The following is a 22353-nucleotide window of genomic DNA, read 5'->3' as shown; positions in this document are numbered from 1 at the left end:
TCAGCATAGATAACCTTCCCTGCAGATGGCTGCTTCCGGAACTTCGTGGATTTTGATGATAAGGAATGGCACCATTCCTTGCTTGCTCTCTTTGTTTCGGGTTGGTGGTAGTGTATCCAGGTTTCGTCTTGCAAGGAAATCATTACCTTCTGCTTCAAAGTGCCACAAAAGTTCTTGACATGCGAAAACACGTCGCTGTTTGAGTTTTGGAGTGAGCTGCCGTGCACCTACTTTGTGAAACTTAAGCACATCATGAATAATGTGATTTGCTGAACCATGACTAATATTCAGATTTGTGGCTATTGCATCCACCATTACACGTCGATTTTCCATCACTCTGGTATCACAACACGGTGTGCCTGACCCTCGCAGGGAGCGTCTATCACAGAAGTCAAGCCGTTGCTGAACTTTCTACTCCACTCATACACTTGCTGCTGTGATAAACATGCATCACCATATTGGACCTTCATTCACCAATGGATTTCAATAGGTTTCACACCTTCACTGCTCAGAAAATGTATGACAAAATGTTGTTCTTCGTTGGTACATGTCGCAAGTGGGGCAACCATCTTTAAACTGATACTATGACAGCGTTTCGCTTGTCTGCACTATACTGCCATCTATAGGTCATTGTTAATAGCAGTGGTAACAGTACTGTCAACTTGCAAGACAATGGCGCGAAATTTCGAATTTTTATTACATTTTCAAAGTTTTCATTTGACTCCCCCTTGTATGTTTTGAGTAAATAAATAAGTGTGTGTACACTGAAAAGGAAGCTGTACATACCAACTGAAACTAATCTTAAATTTGTGCTTTCACACATGTTAATTTGTTTTATAATTTAGTTCTTATGTTTATATTGTTTTACTGCTGATGATTTGCTACTTCATTTTTTTTTTTATAGATACTTCTGAAGGCACAAGGGATGAGGAAAATGTAAAAGTTAAGTTTGAAACACTCCGTGCAATGGAGCAAGCTGAAACAATTGATATTGATAGTCACATGTCTGACAGGGTAAGTTGCAAATAGCTGAACTATTATAACTATTATCATAATCATCGTCGTCACTGTCATAGTCATTATTTACTACTACTTGTTATAAAGAACGATTTTTACATACACATACACACATTGTGCGTGGGAAGTAAGACTTGACCCTGTTGACAATGATCTGTGTTCGCCATTATCACATCTTCATGGGAGTGAACTTGTCACATGTATTTATGTGATCGGTAATGTAACCACAACAGCCTACTATGCAAATGTATCGAAAGTTTTATTCAGACTAAGGTGAAAGCAGTAGTGGAAAATTGTTTTGTGCTATTGACAGACATTCAAATTAGGCTGACCAGATTTTTTATTGTTCAGCAGGGGACATCAGCAATTTCAGTCAATCAATCTTCTTAATGTATCCAGCTGTTTGCTGACAACATAAAGTCCACTATTGTCCACTGTAGTCTATTCAGTTGTTGTTTTTCATGAGAAATGAGGGGTATTTTGATCGGTATTCATTATAGATGCCTGTTGCTAGTAGCCAGAGGTGGGGTGTAGTCAATATATACTGCAGGGCTGTGTCTTCTGCAACTGGTACTGATGATTTTAATTTACTTCTTTTGTGGTTTATGGATGGACAGTATAGAAGAATGTGTTCCAGATTTTCATCATGATTTTTACACCAAAACAAGTAGGATTATCAGAAATGTGAAATCAGTGTAGGTACAATTGAGTGACAATGTGACCTGTTCTGGCTCATGTTAAAAATGTTTGAACATGTCTGGGCAAGTTTTTGTACATTTCCAGGTCATTTGGTTTCTTTTGTACAGACTGTAAAATTTTTTCTTTGTCAGAAGAGAGCCAATTGTTGATCCATAGGTTCGTAAAATGAGACTTTACTGAAGCAAAAGCTCTGGATAGAGATATCACTTGAAGAGGTCTTGGTTGTAAATATGTTGCCTGTTTCAAGAAAAACTACAAATGCTTATTTAGTCACTCTCCATTGAAATGTTGCAGAAAATACATGTAACAGTAGATACAATGATAGAACTTTGCACAGTAAATTTGTAGAGTATCTTAGCTTTTTAAATTAAATGCACAATCACACATAACTCCTATACATAATTATAGCCACGAAGAATTCAATTTCAGTACTGACGCATGCATGGAAGTCTTCCACATAATATTGTACACACTGAATTCTAACACTCACATTTTACAAGTACTTGTCTGAAGAATGTATCTTTTTAAAGATCTGTTCATTCCCATACAGCTTCACACTAAGTTCTTCACATGAGAAATGAAAGTTTGTTTTCACTTGTAACAAAGCTTTAACTGTTTCAATTTTCATTCTTGACTTTACATCAGTCCAGATTGAGTTCATTGTGGAGAAAAGTCTTTCAACTGATGAATAACTGACTGAATGACACATGATTAACGACACCATTTTGAGAAGATTTTCAAATGGAATGGAATTTTTTTTTAAATGTTAAAAACATCATACCACTTTTCACCTGTTGGTTTGTCACAAAACTCCTAATTTTTTTAACTACTTAAAAATGGATGCTGAAGCAGTTCTAACGCTTCTGCACAATGCGAATGAAGACAAAGATGCTATGTTTTTGTCAAAGAATGCAGAGTATCTCGTACTGTGCTGTCTGGTTCTTCTGTCTCATACTGAAAACCGTTCAGAAATGTGCATGAATCACAGCAGTTTCATCATAATACTTAAATATTTACGTGTAAAATGTTATTGAAACAAAATCAAAACTTCTGGGGACAAATATGGGGACAGCAACTCAAAACCAGGGACTGTCCCCAGAAATTTGGGATGTCTGGTCAGCCTAATTCAAATAAAAAATTGACTTTATTATTTTTTTTTTAAATAAATTCTGTAACGAATTGAAGTTTTGTGAAGCTTTGTTATGTTGTTAACTATTCTGGATATAAATGCCCTAATGAATAGATACATTTTGTGGAATAAGGAATATCTTAATCATTACTTATATACATCATCTACCTAAAGGTGACAAATTCTTTTCTTATTTAACTAATTGTCAGATGTAGTGAAATGGTATACTGTATATCCATAAATTCTCTGTGTATTTACTTTATAGCAGTAAGTATTGAATAAAAATGTCCAAGCAATATTATAAGAAATAATACTGTTATTTATCAATATTCAAAGATAATTTATATTACTGGAATCAAACAATAATAATAATAATAATAATAATAATAATAATAATAATAATAATAATAATAATGATAATTGATACAAAATTGAAATACAGGATGTCGAAGCTCTGTTGTACTGTCTTTTATAGAATGTGCATTTCTTGTTTTTTTACTTGTACTGCAAATTAATGTTTGCTGTAGTTGTAATTCTTTCGGAATTTCTCCAGAGTCCTACCTACCAGAACCTTAATGGTGCTGCTCTATTGCAGCAAAATGTGGGTGAAGATGAGCATACAATGCATACTATGATGATTACACCTGAGCTTCTTGGGCTTATTCCATCATCATCAGGACACTCAGGTAGGTAGTACCCATCTTCTATCTATATATATAATTTGAACTGGTAATGGAAATTATGGGAAAATGGCTGAATGGATTTTAATTAATGATCCCTCATTTTGAAGTTTGGCATCCAAGGATATGTGGAAAAATAGTCGTTTTCAGTGAAATGTCAAATTTCCTATATAATTTTCCTATTTTCCAAAATCCATCTGTCGTCAGACTTATTAAAAATAATTTACAGGTCTGATTGTCTGATGTGTAATTTTCTGAGTACAGCTGTGTATTGGATATTAAAAACTACAAAACTTAAAAACTTTGATGACATTATTACCATTAAAAATGAAATATTATACTGTAGTTAATGCCATGACATATTTGTTACCAATTATACACATTAATGCTACAGTATATTGATGATATGAAAATGAAACTTTTTGGGGTTATATAAATAGACGTAGATAATATCTTAAATTAGATCTTCATTTCTATTGTATTGTATTTATTAACATTCCATGGTATTCATACAGTGCTTCACAACTAGAATATGGAACAAGTCAAAAAACTTAATACTATTGTAAAGTCTTAATTTATAGTCATAGTCTAGATGAAATATATACAGAAGAGATTTACAATATAGTCTACTAGTACAACACAAAGTTTTAGTATCAATTTCATGAAGCGTTATTGAATATCATGAATTCACCTACAGAATAGAAGGCGTGAGAAATTAGGTACTTCTTTAATTTGGCCCTAAATAATTTTATGTTTTGAGTTTCATTTTTTATATCGATAGGGAGGCTATTAAAAATTTTTAATGCCGTATAACGCACTCCTTTTTGATAGCATGATAGACTTGGTGATGGAGTATGAAAGTCATTTTTTTTATGTGTATGCTATGAACTGTTGAATTAGTTACAAAGTTTTCACAATTACATAAGAGGAAGATTATTAATGAAAAGATATACTGACAAGCCATGGGCATTATTTGTAGTTTTTTGAAAATAGTCCTACAAGATTCCCTAGATTTGGCACCTACTAATTGGTCTTTTTTGTAATAGAAATACACTGTTACTTTCTGTGGAAATTCCCCAGAATATTATTCCAAAACTCATTACCAAGTGAAAGTATATTAACTGAGTGATATATATATATATATATATATATATATATATATATATATATATATATATATATATATATATATATATATATATATATTACTGAGAACTACAAAACTTACGTAAAATAACATATTGTTATTAAAAATGAAATATTTTTACAGTTATTAATCAAGTGGTGTGGATCTTTTCAGCTGTTTAATGGCATTGTAGTGTAGATATTTATATGTATGATTCTTTTTAAACTACATCAAGATTAATTTCATATTCCTTTGGTTTAATTGATTAGATTTGTGATCGCTGCCAGGCATATCATTTTGTTGTAGGGAGATTAGCATGCCATTTCACTTCTTGCTGCTGTGATGAGTTAGTTTATTTCTCGTAACCAGCAACGAATGAAACACTGAAACTGCTAATGATTTACAATGAACATGCATTAATGATAACTGAAGGACTCATAGCAGTGATTTATCTACCAGGCTATAAGTGACTGAAAGTGAGACTTTATTTATAGAAATAGTTTCAAGCATGTATGGCTATGAATTCAAGAGCTTTCAACTCATAGTCTGTGTTTATTAATTTAATTTGCAGATGTGAGTAGTGATGCAGGGAAAGGCGGTCCAAAAACATGGACCCAAGAGGATATGGAGCTGGCACTGGATGCACTGAGAAATCATAACATGAGTTTAACTAAAGCATCTGCAACATACGGTATCCCCTCCACAACACTTTGGCAGCGGGCACATCGTATGGGCATAGACACACCAAAAAAGGAAGGACCAACAAAATCGTGGACAGAGGAAAATCTTAATAATGCTTTAGAAGCACTACGAACTGGAACAATATCAGCAAACAAAGCAAGTAAAGCATATGGTGAGTAGTTCGTGGTCTACTTTCTATACATTCACTTCCCGACTCAGGACTTAAGACATTAGATAAATATGTACAGTTGTGACTGTTCTTAAGATGCACTTCCAGGCCATAAAAATATTTATTTCCCTTGCTGAATTGGTTATCATCGGATGTATTTTTGTATTATATTACTTTGTATAATTAGTTTGAAGGATAGTGAGGACATGTATAACAGGGTAAATGTATGGGAGTTCTGTTCCAGCTGCTTCTTGAAAGAATAACGTTGGACCACAAAAAATAATGGAAATGAAGATCATGGTATACATGAACAAAAATGCGTCATTGGTAGTTCACAATTCTTAACTCCCCATGAACCTTTCTTCTTAGGCTAATCGTATGTGTTATTTATCCCTATCTGTGCTCAGTTTAATTCTCTTTACCTATTTTATATGGGTACTTTATAATTCACACCAGATTTTATTCTTTATACTTGTGTCAGTTAATCTGCATGTATGTATTTAACTCATCGTTCCAATGCCAGAACATAGGTATCCTCTGATGGAAGTTTCACTACCTACAAGGAATTTAGTTACACTTATTTGCCAACAGGGGCAGAAGGGCAAGTGGTAAGCTCACTGCCTCAAATGCAACCTAGTATGTAACTAAGGTATTATTAGAATGCGAGAGGGGAGAAATTTTGATCTAGAGGCTCTAATTTAGACTTGGAGGTCTTTAATGTGCCGGAAAACTCGTAAGCTGCTTTAAAATCTACAAAGAAATTATGTGTTTCTATGTAATGTCATTGATCTTCTCTAATATTTGTCTCAGTGTGAAGATATGATCAGTCGTTGATTTGCTTTTCGAATGTCTGCTTGAAATTCACCTATTTTCTTTTCTACCATTGGTCACAGATTGTGCTGACCAGATTTTTTATGGTCCAGCAGGGGACATTGGCAGTTTCAAGAAAAACCACAAATGCTTACCTAGTCACTCTCCATTGAAATGTTACAGAAAATACATGCTACAGTAGATACAATGATAGAACTTTGCACAGTAAATTTGTAGAGTATCATAACGTTTTGAATTAAATGCATAAACACACGTAACTCCTATATATAAATAATTACAGCCACTAAGAATTCAATTTCAGTACTGACGCATATATGGAAGTCTTTCACATAATATTGTATACACACTGAACTCTAACACACACATTTTACTCTGAAGAATGTATCTTTTTAAGGATCTATTCATTCCCATACAGCTTCACATTAAGTTCTTCAAATGAGAAATGAAAGTTTGTTTTCACTTGTAGGTCTAACAAGGCTGTAACTGTTTCAACTTTCTTTTTTTTACTTTTCATCAGTCCAGATTGAGTTCACTGTGGAGAAAAGTCTTTCAACTGAGAATTACTGACTGGAAGTCACATGATTAATGACACTATTTTGAGAAGATTTTCAGACGGAATGAATTTTTTTTTTGGAATGTTGAAAAACATCATACCACTTTCGGCTGTTGGTTTGTCACAAAATTTCTCATTTTTTTGACTACTTACAAATGGACGCTGCGGCATTTCTCACACTTCCGTGCAACACGAATGCTAAGATGACCAAAGACAAAAATGCTATATTCTTCTCAAAGAGTGCAGAATATCTCATACTGTGCTCGCTGGTTCATCTGTTTGATACTGAGAAGCGTTCAGAAATGTGCATGAATCGCTGCAGTTTCATCACGAGCCTTAAATATTTATGTGTAAAATGTTATTGAAACAAAATCAAAGCTTCTGGGGGAAAAATTAATTTCCGGGGATAAAAGCAGGGACATTTGCTCCCCGGAGACAGCAACTCAAAACTTGGGATTGTCCCCAGAAATTGGGGATGTCTGGTCAGCCTATCACAGATGCGCATATAGAAAGTTCGCCAAAATCTTGTACGTGGTGTTCAAAAGTGTTATCTCTCTCTAAGTTCCTCAGTGCAGGAGATTTCTTTTTTATGTATGGGATATAGGATCCAGTTATGCAATTCATAGGTATTATTTTCATATGTTTGGTTAGACTTTGGAGAAGGCGATGTAAGTTCAGTCCTCCTTAATAAATTCAGCCAGTATGTTGTTTATTCCTAATGCTTTATTGTTTTCATCTTGTTTATCACTGTCATTAATTCTTCAAATGAGGACTCTTTAATGATTTGTTTCGCATTGCCTAGCATCTCTAAATATCTTTCTTTCTCATTGTCTACATTTAGGAATTCTTCAAAATGTACTGTCTTCTTCTCTATGGATCATAGTCATTCCCTGTGATGGATCCTTGACATGAATGTAGGGTCATCATTGGTCTGAATCTGAGATCTTCGCAGATGTTGATATGAAGGTCCTTCTGATCCAGGGACAACAGCTGGGGTACAAACTTAGCAGCGATGTGCATCTCATGTTCAGTTCGCCTGTGATGATTATCTGATCTGTACCAAATGAAATTCCATTGATGTCTGCAGCTTCTTGAATTGTAATCTGACGTGACGGTCATTCTGTATCAGTTGTGTGATTTCTTAAACATTTTTAGGGGTTGTGCTTGTGCTGGGTCATCCAGATTTCTTGTCGTCCTCCAACGATTTTCGGCCATTTTTAAATTGGGAGTACCATTCAAAGCACTGTGTTTGACCCAGGACGTCATTGCCATATGCTCCCCTATATCTCAAGGGTCTTTGAAGCAGACTTTCTAAGTAAAACGAAAAACACTTTGTTCCAATTTCGAATCCATTTTGAAATCGCAAAACCAGTTTAACATTACTTTACATAATTGCACACAGCGAGCATTACAGCCTTCTCAGCTTAATGCAGCTTGGCAGACTGATGCATGAGGGACTGGGGTAATGACTTCTGCTGCCACAAGAGTGTGAGAGTGTGCTATGTGAAAATAGTGAAAGCAGGTACCGTCTGATACATTTTGATGGCACTTCTTATCTCAGTTTTGTTTCAAGGTATTTCCTCTGTTTTATGATTATCTCTAGAGCTCTAGTTTTATTTTTTTCCCCTCTCTCTCTTTTTTTTGCGTGTGTACCAAAATACTCGGGAAAAAAACAGTTCCACAGTTACTTAGTCCTTTATCTCACCAGATATATTGAGAAATGAATCCCTCTTACTCCATTTATAGGCTGTTTGCTCTCTGAACTACAGTTGTACGAAGTTATGGGGTAATTGTGGTATAGAAAGAATACAAAATAATTTCTCAAGTCTAGTTAGTCTAGTAGTTAATGTGCTTCCCTTGAGACCCTAGAATTGTAAGTTCCCACCCAACTGAAGGCGGTGGATTTTTTTCAGATAAAAAAATCCAAAGTAAGGTTACTTTTTGGAATGTAATTCATGAACCCGTAGTAAGTTTGTGACTATAAAAGAATCTTATGGCATATGAACCAATTAATTAATATATCAGTAAAGTATCAATAAATTTAAGAATGCAGTTATATTGTCAGACTCCAAAGCAGCTATTCTATCAATAGTCTCTAAACACACACCTTCATCTCAAACAGCAGAAATAACTAAAATGCTCTCTCAATTAATATCACTCAATAAAAGAATTGTATTCCAATGGATACCATCCCATTGTGGAATCCTGGGAAACGAGAATGGAGATGCTTTAGCAAAGAAGGGCAGCACTGCTACTTACAGACCTGTTACTAAATCTACGTTTTACTCTGTGAAAAGATTGATTAAATCTACATACTTAGACTTTAACAAAGAAAATTTGATAACAAAATCTCAAGGGAAAAAAATGGAACTCTCTGCATCAAAATCCACAGTTAATTCCCGATTTATCACGAAAATCGTCTGTAGCTGCATTTAGATTGGCAACAGGCCATGATTGTTTGGCCAAACACCTGCATAGAATTGGAATATATCAGTCCCCTAACTGCCCATTGTGCAACTCAAACCAAGAAATAGTTTCGGAACACCTCAAAATCTGTGCTTCAGTGGCTGGTCATGATAATATCTTTGAAAAATATTGGAGTGCAAGAGGTCAAATGACTTTATTGTCAAACGCCTGGCATTAGAAAACAACAACATATATCAGTGAAGTTCTTAAAGTGTTCATTGTATCATTTTTCTTCAATTCATACTTTCAGTTCCAGCCAACTGACTACACATTCTAAGAGGAAATTATTAAGTAGAGCAATACTTAAACAATTTGTAACAATGTAGTTCAGTTACTCATCTGTACATTGCAGGTATACCAAGTAGCACACTGTACAAGATAGCAAGACGTGAAGGAATCAGATTAGCAGCCCCTTTCAATGCAGCACCTACCACATGGAGTCCAGATGATCTGGAAAGAGCATTAGAATCCATTCGTTCAGGTGCCACATCTGTTCAGCGTGCATCAACAGAGTTTGGTATTCCAACTGGGACACTATATGGACGTTGCAAGAGGGAAGGAATAGAGTTATCACGTTCAAATCCAACGCCATGGTCAGAGGATGCTATGGGTGAGGCCCTAGAAGCCGTACGTGTTGGACAGATGAGTATTAACCAAGCAGCCATCCATTACAATCTACCTTACTCGTCACTGTATGGTCGATTCAAGAGGGGTAAATATGAGGCAGAGGGACATCATCCAGACGATGGAGCTTCACCGCCTCCACCACCACCACCTCAAGTGATGGTGGTGCCCTATCAACAGGCCCCTCAGCAGCAACCTCCCCACAGTCAACACCATCAACAACATCACTCACCCCAGCAGCATCCGATGTACCAACATAGTAATAGTTGAGGTATGCATATATGTGATGAAGGTAAATCGTCTCCTGCCTACCTTCTTCCATCTTAGCTTCCAGGACAACAACATATGCAGCTCTTTTCTGTGCATATCAACATGGTCGTTGCTGCACAGCCGAGCACTGTAACACCAGTGAGAACGTTGCAGACAAAAATGTGTTGTATTGTACCCTTGCAGAGACTTAATTTTTTGACTGGGATGATTGATGAGAATGGAGTAAGTGTCAACCAACTTGAGCATTGGAAATACGTAATCCATGACAAGGTTTTCTACTTGCAGTGCCATATATTCGAGACCCCACTTGCAAAATTAGGTTTCTACAGATCCACTGCCTTAGTACAAAATCTTAATGCTATCTTTGTTGTGACAGGTGATGCTGTTGTTGGATAGTGCACTAAGGATTATAATTGTAAGGCGAACTTCATATTGACTGGGAGCATCGTCTAAAGTGCAATAATTCTGACTATAGATGGTATTTATTGTCTGTATTCTAGCCAGAAATTTTATACATCAGATTTGTGTTGTAGGAGAATGCACAATACAATAAGATGAGTTGTATTGTAGGAAAATGCACAATACTGTAATCACTTTCCTTTCTTTTATATTTATTCTTCATTTTTTTTTTATTTTAATTTTATTTCTGTACATGTTAATTCAGTGCTTTATCAAACCAGTGGTTTGTAAAATGTACAGAGATATGACTTTGTCAAAGAGCAATTTTCATTTCATTTTGACGGTCATGTTGCATACAAGCTGCTTAAATGTAAATAATCAACAAAATACAAAGCAAAAGGAAAGACTTCAAAAGACTTTGTCATTCTTTGAGTACATTTTTTGTAAACAGAGTACAGTAAAAGTTTGATTTCAGTATTAATGTACGCAACCTGACCAGAGTAAAATACTCAGGCAGTTATTTTTCCTCCCTAGATGAAACCAGTAATATTAAACTTTTATATAATAATTATGTTGAAATATTTTCTGAACAGAATCATTGGAAACCAGAATGACTGGCAGTGTACAAATATGTATATATATATTTTTTTTATATTAACCGAACTTTAGTTTTCTACATATTTTATTCATTATTAGGGACTGTATGGATAATAGTATTCTATAATTTTGTAATATAGAAGTCAGATTTCATTAATATCCCCCTTGTACAATTTTTGGGTAGCAAAAAGATAGAACTTCGTAAGATTGTTAATTTTCAAATCGTGAATGCATGGAGAGTACCACTGCTTTGACATAATTATGAAATTTTAAAAATACGTAAGAATTTGTAGATCTTACAAAATCTACCTCCTGTTACTGCAAAGGAGTTTGGGTTAAGTTTTAAAATTGTATATGGAACTAAATCATATTTTTTGAGATAGAAGAACTTCAGTATTTTATTTACTCGTAAAACATAAATTAATTTGATGAAAGATGAGTGAAACTGAGAAAAATTCTCTCCAGCACCGGGATTTGAACCCGGGTTTGCAGCTGTACGTGCTGAGGCTCTCTGATCTAAGATCAAATTGTTTATACAACCAGGCCTTAGTGAAACATTTTTCAGACTCGCCCATCTAATTAGTCAGTTTGTTCTGCATACAAAATTTCGTCCTGCATCATAGCTGCAAGTCCTTATGGTTACTGGTTGAATAATTGTTCACCTCTGCTGAGGCTTGTGGACGTGAAGCCAACAATCTGCTGCTCGGTCTTGGCCCTTCATGGGCTGTTATACCTCGAAATGAAATAAAGATACAGAAATTCACAAAGGGAATCATCTGGCGAATCTTTAAATGGAGTGTCCTTGTGTTTTTGATGAAGGGAAGAATACAAAAATTCATAAAGAAAATTATCTGATGATTCTTTATGTATAGTGTCATATTTTTTTATTTTATATGAAGACTCGTTAGTTTTTTACTAAAAATAATTATATGCATGGGCATCATTCCTGGATAATTAACTTGTAGATTCAACCAATAGGTTTGGAGAAATCGTTGAACACAGATGGCAGACAGAGAGACAGATGACATGCCCAGAACCACTTTTATGGTATGAGGGACACTGACAATATGTGTGTCTTCAGAAATGTCGAAATTGATTTTTAGCTACATCAAAATACTTTCTCTCTTCTCTCTATACTTCATATAATAAGAAAGTAAAATGGATAAGATGTATTTTTAGTGCTAATTTAATTTACAAATCACAGGTTGTGTGTCGAAATTGGAAATGAAATAAAAGTAGTTTTTAATTATGAAAAATAATCTTACTTTGTTATGTTGTGTCACCTCAAAAACTATCCTGCTTTTCTTTTTGTAAAGATTGTTATTAAGTAATTTATTCTGTTAGGGTTGTAACTCAAATTGCAAAGCATGCATATTACACTTGCTTGTTATGCTAGTAAGCAAGTCTCGACTGGGAGTCGTCATAACAATTGTGTGGATATTGCACTTGCATAAGGAGCAGAAGGGTTGATCAATTCTTTCAGCTAAATTCACATTGTTTCATTTACAGAAATATTTCATACCAAACTGACGTGTGGAGAACTGTGTTCAAGTAACATAATTTAGTGAGGTGCTCATTATTAATTGAAGTAGCCAATATTGTTTCTTTATTGTTTTTATCCATTATTTGATGTTAGTTATCCATTAAATTAGTCATGCCACTGTTGCTATCAAAGTTAGGCTCCAAAACACTTCATACCCAGAGTAGAGAAGTTGTTTCAAATGTGTATGAATGTACATATGAAGAAGACACTCATTGTAAACTAGGTATTTTGAAAGGCTTAAGATAGATAAGGTAGGAGTAAGACCCATAATTTGTACAGGCGAAACAAACATTCAAAATCTTAAGACTGATGCCAGCAGAGTAGATTAATTACTTCCGGTTTCAGAAAGTAATGCTGGAATCCGGGACAGATTTTTTTCATAACTACCTTATATATAAATGTAACCTAAAAACAATCAATTAGAAGAAAATTGACTCAAAAATTACATCCAGTGATTAAAAACTAAACTTATTCCAAATTTGCCCTCAAAATTCTTTCCTATTGTTAGATAATGCCCCCTCCATATTACCTGAGACAAGTCTCTATCATGAAGTTCACTAAAACCATAAAAATCTGGCTTTCAGATAAAAACAAAGACGAAAGTTTACAATTTGAGGAAAGAATATAAAAAAAAATCCATTAAGTACATAACCGGCCGAACCCTTGCAGAAAATGGTCACAATAGGTTGATAGCAATAATACCACATTTATAATAATAGTACATTATGCAACGAGCCTATAATGAAGGTAATTAAGAAGTGAGTATGGATATTTATGAAACGAGAGCAAGCGAGTTTCATAATTTTCATACGAGCTTCTTAATTACCATTATAGGCGAGTTTCATACGACTTTTTATGCTCGACCATATTTCTAACTTGATATTATTAATTTTATTGTATCTGACCTGGAGCAATGTTCCGTATGTTGTGAGATGTGCGCAGACGCGAAAGTATTGATTTTTTTCGAGGAACAGATGTCGACATTGACCTTGCTAGGCCATAAGAACCTACAGAGATAACATTGAAATTAAATTAGACATTGAAAAACGAGATGACAAATTGAATTTATTTGAATATTATTTACAATTAACGCTAATTATTATAGTAACAGAACAAAACCTTCTGCGACAGTATTGGATTTCCAGCCTCCGTGACTTTTCGCTAATTCTCTTTCGGTTGCATATCCGAGAATAATCGATACTTGCGGTTTTATAACGGTAGAAAGCTGACCTGTCATTGGCTGAACAGTTGTAACCTGAGTCGTCATTGGCTGAAAGACCTGACCTTTAATGAGTAGGTGTACTTTAATGACATACATTAAAGGTCTGCTACCGGGTGTATAATTACTACATTTCGGCATGGTCGAGCATAAAAGACATTAAGTAACTGTGCTACAAAAGATTCAAAGAAATGTGAGTGTAGAAGGAACAAAATATGTGCCAACATGTGGACTGTATTGAAGAATAATAAAGGTGCGGTGGAAAATATTTTTGAATAACTTTTAATTAAAGATACAGCAGACAGTAACGTTCGGATGAGGAAGAGTCAGAGTCTGAAGATAGCATTTCTGGAACATCTTAAATAAGAATGTTGGATAGTGTGATGATCACCAAACATTTTGCATAGTAGAAATTGACGTAAATTTCTTAGACACTTCTTATACAGTCAGTATCTTAACACTGATGGCAACGACATAGAGTGCCAATATCAGTGATTCAACCAGTTATGGAAAGAACTCTATCTTTGCCTTTCTGTTTATTTTTTACAAGAGCCAAAATTGGCGGATCTAGCTGCAGTTAAAAATGAATATTTATTCATGGTTTTCCATTTATGCTATAATTTTATTTCCTGGAAATGTGTTTAATTTTATGTAGCCAATGAAACTGGATTTCATGCTGTAGTTAGAGTCATATTGTTCTGATTGAATTGATGATAACTTTTAAGAAATGTGCCCACATCAGTGATTTTAGGTATTAGAAATTTTGCTCACTGGTTAGGACATTTGTTGTTGAACTTACGTTGTAATGTTCAGCTTTTAATATTTTGTTAGGTACTAATGTAATTGTTTCTATCCTCTGGAAATGGCAAAAATAGAAAGAGTTGCTTATGGTTTGTCCAAAACAACTTCCGACCTGACAAATGGTGCCTTTAGCATGTTACCATGGCAGCCATTCAAATCAACCAATCATGAGAGATGCGTAACCATGGTAACGGGACGGTGTTGCCGTGTCTATGTTTACAAGTTGCATGTGAATACCATGGCCTAGTGGTGAATACAATGCCCTGAGTGACTTTGAGTTGGCTGGTTAGCGCATGCTTTGTGTGAATTAAAAATATTATTTAGTTGTATTATTGTTTTAGTCTATCGATAATTATTGTGTTTAAATTATATTACACGTATTATCTTCGTTGTCATTGGTGGAGTGTGTGGCTAGTGTGCGTTTTCTAGTTTCTGCGAGAGTTTGTAAACAGGTGACTTGTGCAATGTTGGAAGGAAGGAAGGAAGGAAAGGCAGGCAGAGAACAAAGAATATTTTACAAGGTGCCCCGTTAAAGAGTCAAGCGCGAGAGATGGTTTGTAATATAAGTATTTTGAGAGGGAAAAAGATAATGGCGGGCCTCTTTTACCTTTGGCGCAAGTCATAATGAGAACTGCTATTGTGTTAAAATTAATAAGAGCACTGTTATCGATTTTGGAAAAGAAAAAGGCCGTGCAGATTTTTAATCATAAATGTTTTTACAGTTTACAATTTTTTCAACGCCGTCTAACAATATCACATTGAAGAATACCGACACTCATAAAAGTAAAGGCTTCGTATTAAATTTAAACCTGTTTTTACATTTTACAGTCCTTTCGACGCTTTTCTAACGGTATTACATTGAAGAGTACCGGTACTACTATTACTACTGCTAATAATAATAATAATAATATTCTAATAAAAATAATAATGTACACAAATTTTAATGCCTAGTATTTAACAAATTGGTTAGAAATGTATGTGTTCGTGTCAGCCGTTCATTACTGCACTCTATCGGCAGCGCGCTCGCTTACACAAAAGATGGGCAACATGACAACACTGCTCCCTCTTCTCTGTAAACTGTCAAGTCGGAAGTAGTTTTGGTCAAGGTATAATTGCATAATTAATTTTTAAGAATATTATAATATGTGACTCCTGCATCGTGGTTAGGTGGTTTAAGGCATCATGTCTTGTGCTAGTGACACAGAATGAATGCTGGTTCGAGTCTTCATGAGGAAACAAATTTTCGGCCAGTGTATGAGACCTGTATTCGCCCGTCATAGTAACTATGTGAAATCCAGTTTTGCAACTAGCTATAATGACTGACGGGAGAAGGGAGTCATCATACTAACCATATGTTATCCCATGTACTACTGCAGTTATATGATCATTCACCTCTGCTGAGACATGTGGACTATCGCACAATGTTTTTATAGACCGAATAGAATATGTGATAAGTAGAGGTGTGAGTTTTTGTTATTAACGATATACACAAAATGTGTTAAAAACTTAATTTTGTACATGGAAAATGCAAATTGCTTAATCAATCAATCTTCTTAATGTATCCAGCTGTTTGCCGACAACATAAAGTTCACTATAGTCCACTGTAGTCTATTCAGTTGTTGTATTTCACGAGAAATGAGGGGTATTTTGATTGGTGTTCATTATAGATGCCTGTTGCTAGTAGCCAGAGTTGGGGTGTAGTCAATATATACTGCAGGGCTGTGTCTTCTGCAACTGGTACTGATGATTTTAATAAAAATTGCATAATGAAAGTCCAGAATTAATATGTCCGCGAATTTTCGCAAAATTGATATAAATTCACGAACTTACTTCATGATCACGATATTTTTCAACAAAAAAAGATTTCATGGAGAATTTGCATGGAAAATTACTCTTTCTTCCACATAAAAAGTGAAAATGTTCTTTGTTATAAAATACAATAAACATTTCTATATATTTGATCATTCAGCATTGCATATGTGTAGTATCTGGCAATGATATGTGCCTAATTTCATGGACTACTTCCAAGAAGCAGCACAAGCCAAGAACGGTTATTTCTCTTTCCCGCAACAGCGTCTTTGTGTGATCAAGAAGGCAATGCTGTTACTCCCTCACAGTCATATGAAATTGAATTATGAATTTAATTAGCGACACAAACAATTTTCTGTTAGTTTCAATGGGATTGTTTCAATAACACAGGTCTACAAAGAAAAAAAAAAATTGAGAGCTTTTTGAAATCTAATAACTGATTTTGTATATTCAAACCGTATGGATTGCAGAAATGACTTCCATTTTCCTGTATCACATCACGTTTCTAAAAAATTACATGTAATACAAATCTTTATAACATGTTTAAATTGACGATATTCAATATATGGGAACCATATGACCAACATACAAATACACATTGGATTCAGTTGTTTCCTTAATATAAATACAGCTTAGATTTTTAGAACATCAAAATTATTAACACATTAACTTATGACTTATTGTAATATATAAGTGTTCAAGGGAAAAACTTAAATGGAAATACATTTTATTCAATGCCTTAGTAAATTGCTTCATTAAGCTAAATTTTATATGTAGGGGCAGTAACAGAGTTTATTCAGGATTTACTAAGCTCTTCTTCATTATGTTCTTGGAACAGTGTGTGTCTTATAGGCCATTCTCGTTTTGTCCAGTGATTCTGTCTATGTCAACTGTCCCATTCACATATGTAACATGGGTACTTGGGTAATCCTATTGTTGTCCTAACAACATGCACAAAAAATTCAAATCACGCAGAGCATCCATTGATGTTTCTTGTACTTGACTTTGTCGAGTAGCCACTCAAGATTTTCATACGTTTTCTTGAGATAGATAGAATGAGCGACTGGAACTGATACTAGAAGGTTACCATTATGTAGTAACACACCTTTTAAACTTCTCATGCTTGGATCGATGAAGAGCCTTCATTCATTTGTTTTGTACGCAGCTCTAAACATTTTATAGGGTTTGGAATGTCAGTGCAATATACTAAAGTGTCTTCTGGGCTAAAATACTGTTGTAGATCTTTCTCTCGATTTCTGTAAAAGGTTACTTAGGTTCCTGCAGCTAGCAGATTCTTCTCTTTCAGCTTTGAAGCTATAAGTTCTGCAACTTTATCGCTTATCACGAGCATTTCTCCTAGATTGAGAACTTGTCATGTTTTCGGTTACGATTGTGAGACATTGAAAATAAAGTACAGAGACTGTCTTGGTGTGCAGATGTGTCCATGGGAATGCTATGCAAAGCATTTTTTCTACACCACAGCCTGTAAGTTAAAGAGACATATTTGAAATCTTCATCGTAGGTAGGATGTGATATAGTTTTCGGGTTCCTCAACCGATTGATATAACAAAATGTTCCTAACTTTCAGAAAATTCACTTCTTCAGCTTCTGTAACATTAAAGAAAATTATATTTGAATGAAGATTGGTACGTTAAAAAAATTACTATAAGTTCATCTACTATTCAGTCAATACCGTATTTTCTCGAATATCCCGCGCAGTTCTTTTTCTTCCGAAATATACAAGTAAAAATAAGGGTGCGCGTCTTATTCGAAATGAAGTTGGCAAAATTGCCTCATTTTCCTTCTCTGCAACGCCTAACATGGTAGCGTGTGCTATTATCTTGCCGCGCTGGTATTTCAATTGTTAACATTGGTAAATTAAAAAAAAAAAAGTTCTGAAGTGTCTTTGGGAGATTTAAATCTCTCATCAAATCATTCAGCTCATTTTGTGTGAAAGGTTGGAGCATGCCTCGTGTGTGTGCCCAATCAGAATCTTCAGATGACTCGACAGGTATAGAATTTGTTTCAGAATGCTGTATATGAAGGTTATTAGGAGGGTTTGGTACAGGAATATCAGGACCATGTGGTACAGGTCTAAGCAGATTCCAAATCAGGATAAATCATTCCTTTTTTTGTTTTTTGTATTGAAGCCTTTAACTTTGCAAATACAAAAATAGTAGTCGCCAGTATGGTTTTTTGGCTCATGCCACACCATCGGAATTCCAAAACTAAGGGCTTTCTTCTTTTCCTTTAACCTGTTACTTAATTCCGCAATAAAACACTGCACACTGTATGAGGGGCCCATGGTTTATCCTGATCGCCCAGCGTAATTCCAAAATAAGCAAAATAAACGCTTTTAACATGTGAAGTTATATTGTGCCTCTGTTTTGCAATCATGAAACGTCCACAAATATAACAAAATATATTTGGATCATTCAAACACTGCCTTCTGTTCATGGCTATAGCACAACAAACAAACTAAACCACACCAAATAGTCCACAGAAACACACTGCAATAGAATAGAATTCTCAGAACTGGTTGATGTAACTTTTCTCCAATGTCCGCCATTACAACAGTAGAAAGTGCTGCCATTTGATCATAAAATATGTTGTTGTTGTTATCTAATGCCGGGCTTTGGATCATAAAATATAATAAAATATTTAAAATATTGTCACCTCCAACAACACAGTGATGCAAAATTAACAAAATTAGAGTGTTTGTGTACCCTCAAATAAATTGTTGTGTTCCTATTTAATTGGAGATATTGTGTATTTTTTAATGTCTTAATAATCACAAATACTGAAATTATTAAAAATTGGTATGTGATAGGACAAAACCGTTGACATTTCTGGAGTCAGGTGAACAAACTGAATATGAAACAAGTGTCAAAACCAAAAAAGGAAAATCTGTATTGACCTGTGTAATCATTTAAAAAAATGTTATTTTATTCTTTTTAAGTTTCTGTGCGAAATATGCACGAAATTGCTTGTATTTTTTTTTTTTTTTTTTTTTTTACGAAATATTCACTGAAATCAAACCATTTAACCACTGAAATCAGGGTAAAATAATCACTATAAAATCACACCCCTAGTAATAATATATTCATTATGCAAGAATAACATGCATTTTCTCCATTCATTCTGCATAACTTAACAGTGCAGTAGATCTCATGCCCTGTTATGGTCTCAGTCAGTCATTTATTCAGTCATCCTCTCTTTGCATTAGGTTAGTAGTGTGGAAGTTCTTGGGGATCATGCCATTATCCATCCTATGTCTGTATCCATTTCAATCTGTAGTTCGGAATACATTCCAAAATTGGCTGCTTATGTAATCCTTGCGAGATATTGAAGTTCTTTTTATGGCCCAAAAGTGAATACTGAATTATATATACCACTGTTTTGTGTCAATACTGATCCAATTTCTTTATACATAGTCCATGCCTCACTTTCATATATTAGTAGTGGTCTTGCCAAAATATTACATATTTTTACAGGTTTTAAAAATTGAATTTATGATTCCTGTAATCTTCATAAATGTTTATACATTCATAGACAAATATATTTCTTCAACATACAACAATAACTAAACGAAGTCCACGAAAACCATAAGAATCTATAGATTTTCTTATCAAAACTTTTCATAGAAACGAGATACTCTGAAGTTAGCCTACATTTTTTAAAGAAATTTTGGTTGTAATATATTTAAATTTAATTAACCAAATTTTACGAACTCTAACAATATTCAGACAAAATAATAATTAAGTAATTGCTAAGAGTTTCATAGTGAAGTAATGTTTAGCTGTTTTGATCCTAAGTCATCATTAGAACAAAAAGTAACAATTATTGATAATTATCTGTTTTTATAAGTTTCTAGAGAGTGAATCTAGCCCAAATCACCAATATGTTGAAAGTCCTTAACACACATTATTGCATATAATAATGAAGCCTGCTTAAATATTGCTTTATCTATATTAAGTCTGTGACAAAGAAATACGTTATCAGATCTTGTCTGTAGGACTGAAATCATTCTGTGATCATCCATTAATTTTATTTAAGAGAAATATTATATCTTTGATATGCATTTCATTCAAAAGTATATTAGAACAAGAGAAGTAGACTTTTGGGTAATCCGCTATGCACTGGAACTTAAATCTCCATTATTGTAGTTAAGTTCCAGCACATGTTGATATGGCCAAAAGTCTATTTCTCAACGTAGTCACTGTGAAAGCCTAGAAAACCTAAACACTCGTAGAAAGAGTTTGGAATATAAAAATTGTGACTTCATAGTCTTATCATTTAGCATAACTGCTCTCTCTCTTTTTAATGCATTTGAAATTGTGCTTACTGAAATTAAATTCGAAGTATTCTTGGTCTTACAGAATTGTTTTCCTTATTAGTATCAAGCTATAACATTTGTTAGCATTTCGTAGGCTGCAAGATGAGGTAATAATAATAACGGGCAAAGGCCGTGAATATTCTGTTCTCTTTGGATATCTTAATTTATATTTGTGCCAGTGCAGTTATTACTATTGTCAAAAATAAAATGCAGAATAATATACTCCATTAGAAATGCAAAGGCTGTGAATCTTGTAATGTCCTAAATAAATATTAATCCATGTCTTATATTTCAGCACTGATGTTAAAAGTACCTACATATCTACCATTTTGATTTTTAGAAAAGAGTACAAGAAGTGTCATAACCGAGAGAAATGTATAAAGAGTTACAATAAGTAGAACATAACCCAAACTCTCTTGCAAAAATACTAGTAGTACAATCAGTGAAGCGTATATGGTTAATAAAATTTGTTAAAATACGATTTTCAACGTGTATATGTAAGACATATGAAGAATTATATAGTGTACAGTCATTCTTAACAGCAGACTTATTCTTAGTTATGTCTGGGGTTGGGAATTTTCTTGTAGTTACAGTGAATTTTTAAAGCAAGAAACTCCTTTTAACTACTACTAAGTTTAAATTGATTGAGTTTAGGATTGTATATCTGTGATACCTTGTTTTTAAGTTATGTGGTATAAACATCTAACCCTTACTTTTATATATTTAAATCTACGTGTATACCTATTTCCTTGTCTTTCTTTTTATATACACATTTTATATTTTTATTTTGTATCTCTGACAAACATTGCTGAAGCCAGTGTGGTGTTGCGTTGACACTTGCTCCAACGTAATACTTTGTACTACTGCTGTCTCGTTGAGGTAGGGGAAGGAAAGTTCTTGTCAATTTTCTGTAGCAAACACCAGTATGCTGTGAACATGAAAAATGTGAACTGAGAGATAATTATAATAGGTAACTATTATGTAACGTTTTTTTAGGAAACTAGATAATGTCTCTCTGATCTTAGGAAATCAAGTGTTCAAGAAGTAAAAATTAATGGTGCAAGAAATAATTTCCCCTAGTTAAAGGGTTGGAAGTTATATACCTTGTGTTTCTATCAGATTTTACTACTTGCTTTCTGTCCATTGTTAGAATCTTTCTGGAATAAAGGAAAGGTACATGTCAGAGAGAAGGATGTTATATTTTCTCACATGAACTGAAATCATAAATAAAACTGACCACTTAAAAGTATATAACTATACCACGGCTGAAGTTTTTCGTTTCCACCACACTAGAGAGATAAATACATTGAATTGATGACAACTTTGCATGCAGTGAAAATTTGAAAGATGTCCCATTGACTTCATTACACTTTCCTTATGTTCGCAGCTATAATGCCTGATCAG

The 22353-nt window shown here is 34.2% G+C and overlaps 1 protein-coding gene across 5 annotated transcripts in view; it reads left to right on the top strand.

Moving 5' to 3' along the window:
* LOC138713733 (protein bric-a-brac 2-like) overlaps window positions 1-22132 on the top strand; it is a 95954-nt gene extending 73822 nt beyond the window's left edge. For 4 of the 5 annotated variants that reach the window (XM_069846097.1, XM_069846100.1, XM_069846102.1 and 1 more), the window contains 4 exons: window positions 905-1014; window positions 3399-3531; window positions 5223-5504; window positions 9704-22132. In XM_069846097.1, coding sequence (XP_069702198.1) covers window positions 905-1014; window positions 3399-3531; window positions 5223-5504; window positions 9704-10245 — 1067 coding nt within the window. In that variant the 3' untranslated portion in view covers window positions 10246-22132. The remainder of the gene's footprint in view (window positions 1-904; window positions 1015-3398; window positions 3532-5222; window positions 5505-9703) is intronic. The other variant, XM_069846101.1, reaches the window with a different exon arrangement.
* The last annotated feature ends 221 nt before the right edge of the window (window positions 22133-22353 follow it).

This window comes from Periplaneta americana, chromosome 14 (genome assembly GCF_040183065.1).
Source record: "Periplaneta americana isolate PAMFEO1 chromosome 14, P.americana_PAMFEO1_priV1, whole genome shotgun sequence".
Taxonomy (NCBI): domain Eukaryota; kingdom Metazoa; phylum Arthropoda; class Insecta; order Blattodea; family Blattidae; genus Periplaneta; species Periplaneta americana.
The sequence above is the reverse complement of the archived record's forward strand: the minus strand, read 5'-3'. Positions and strand labels throughout refer to the sequence as shown.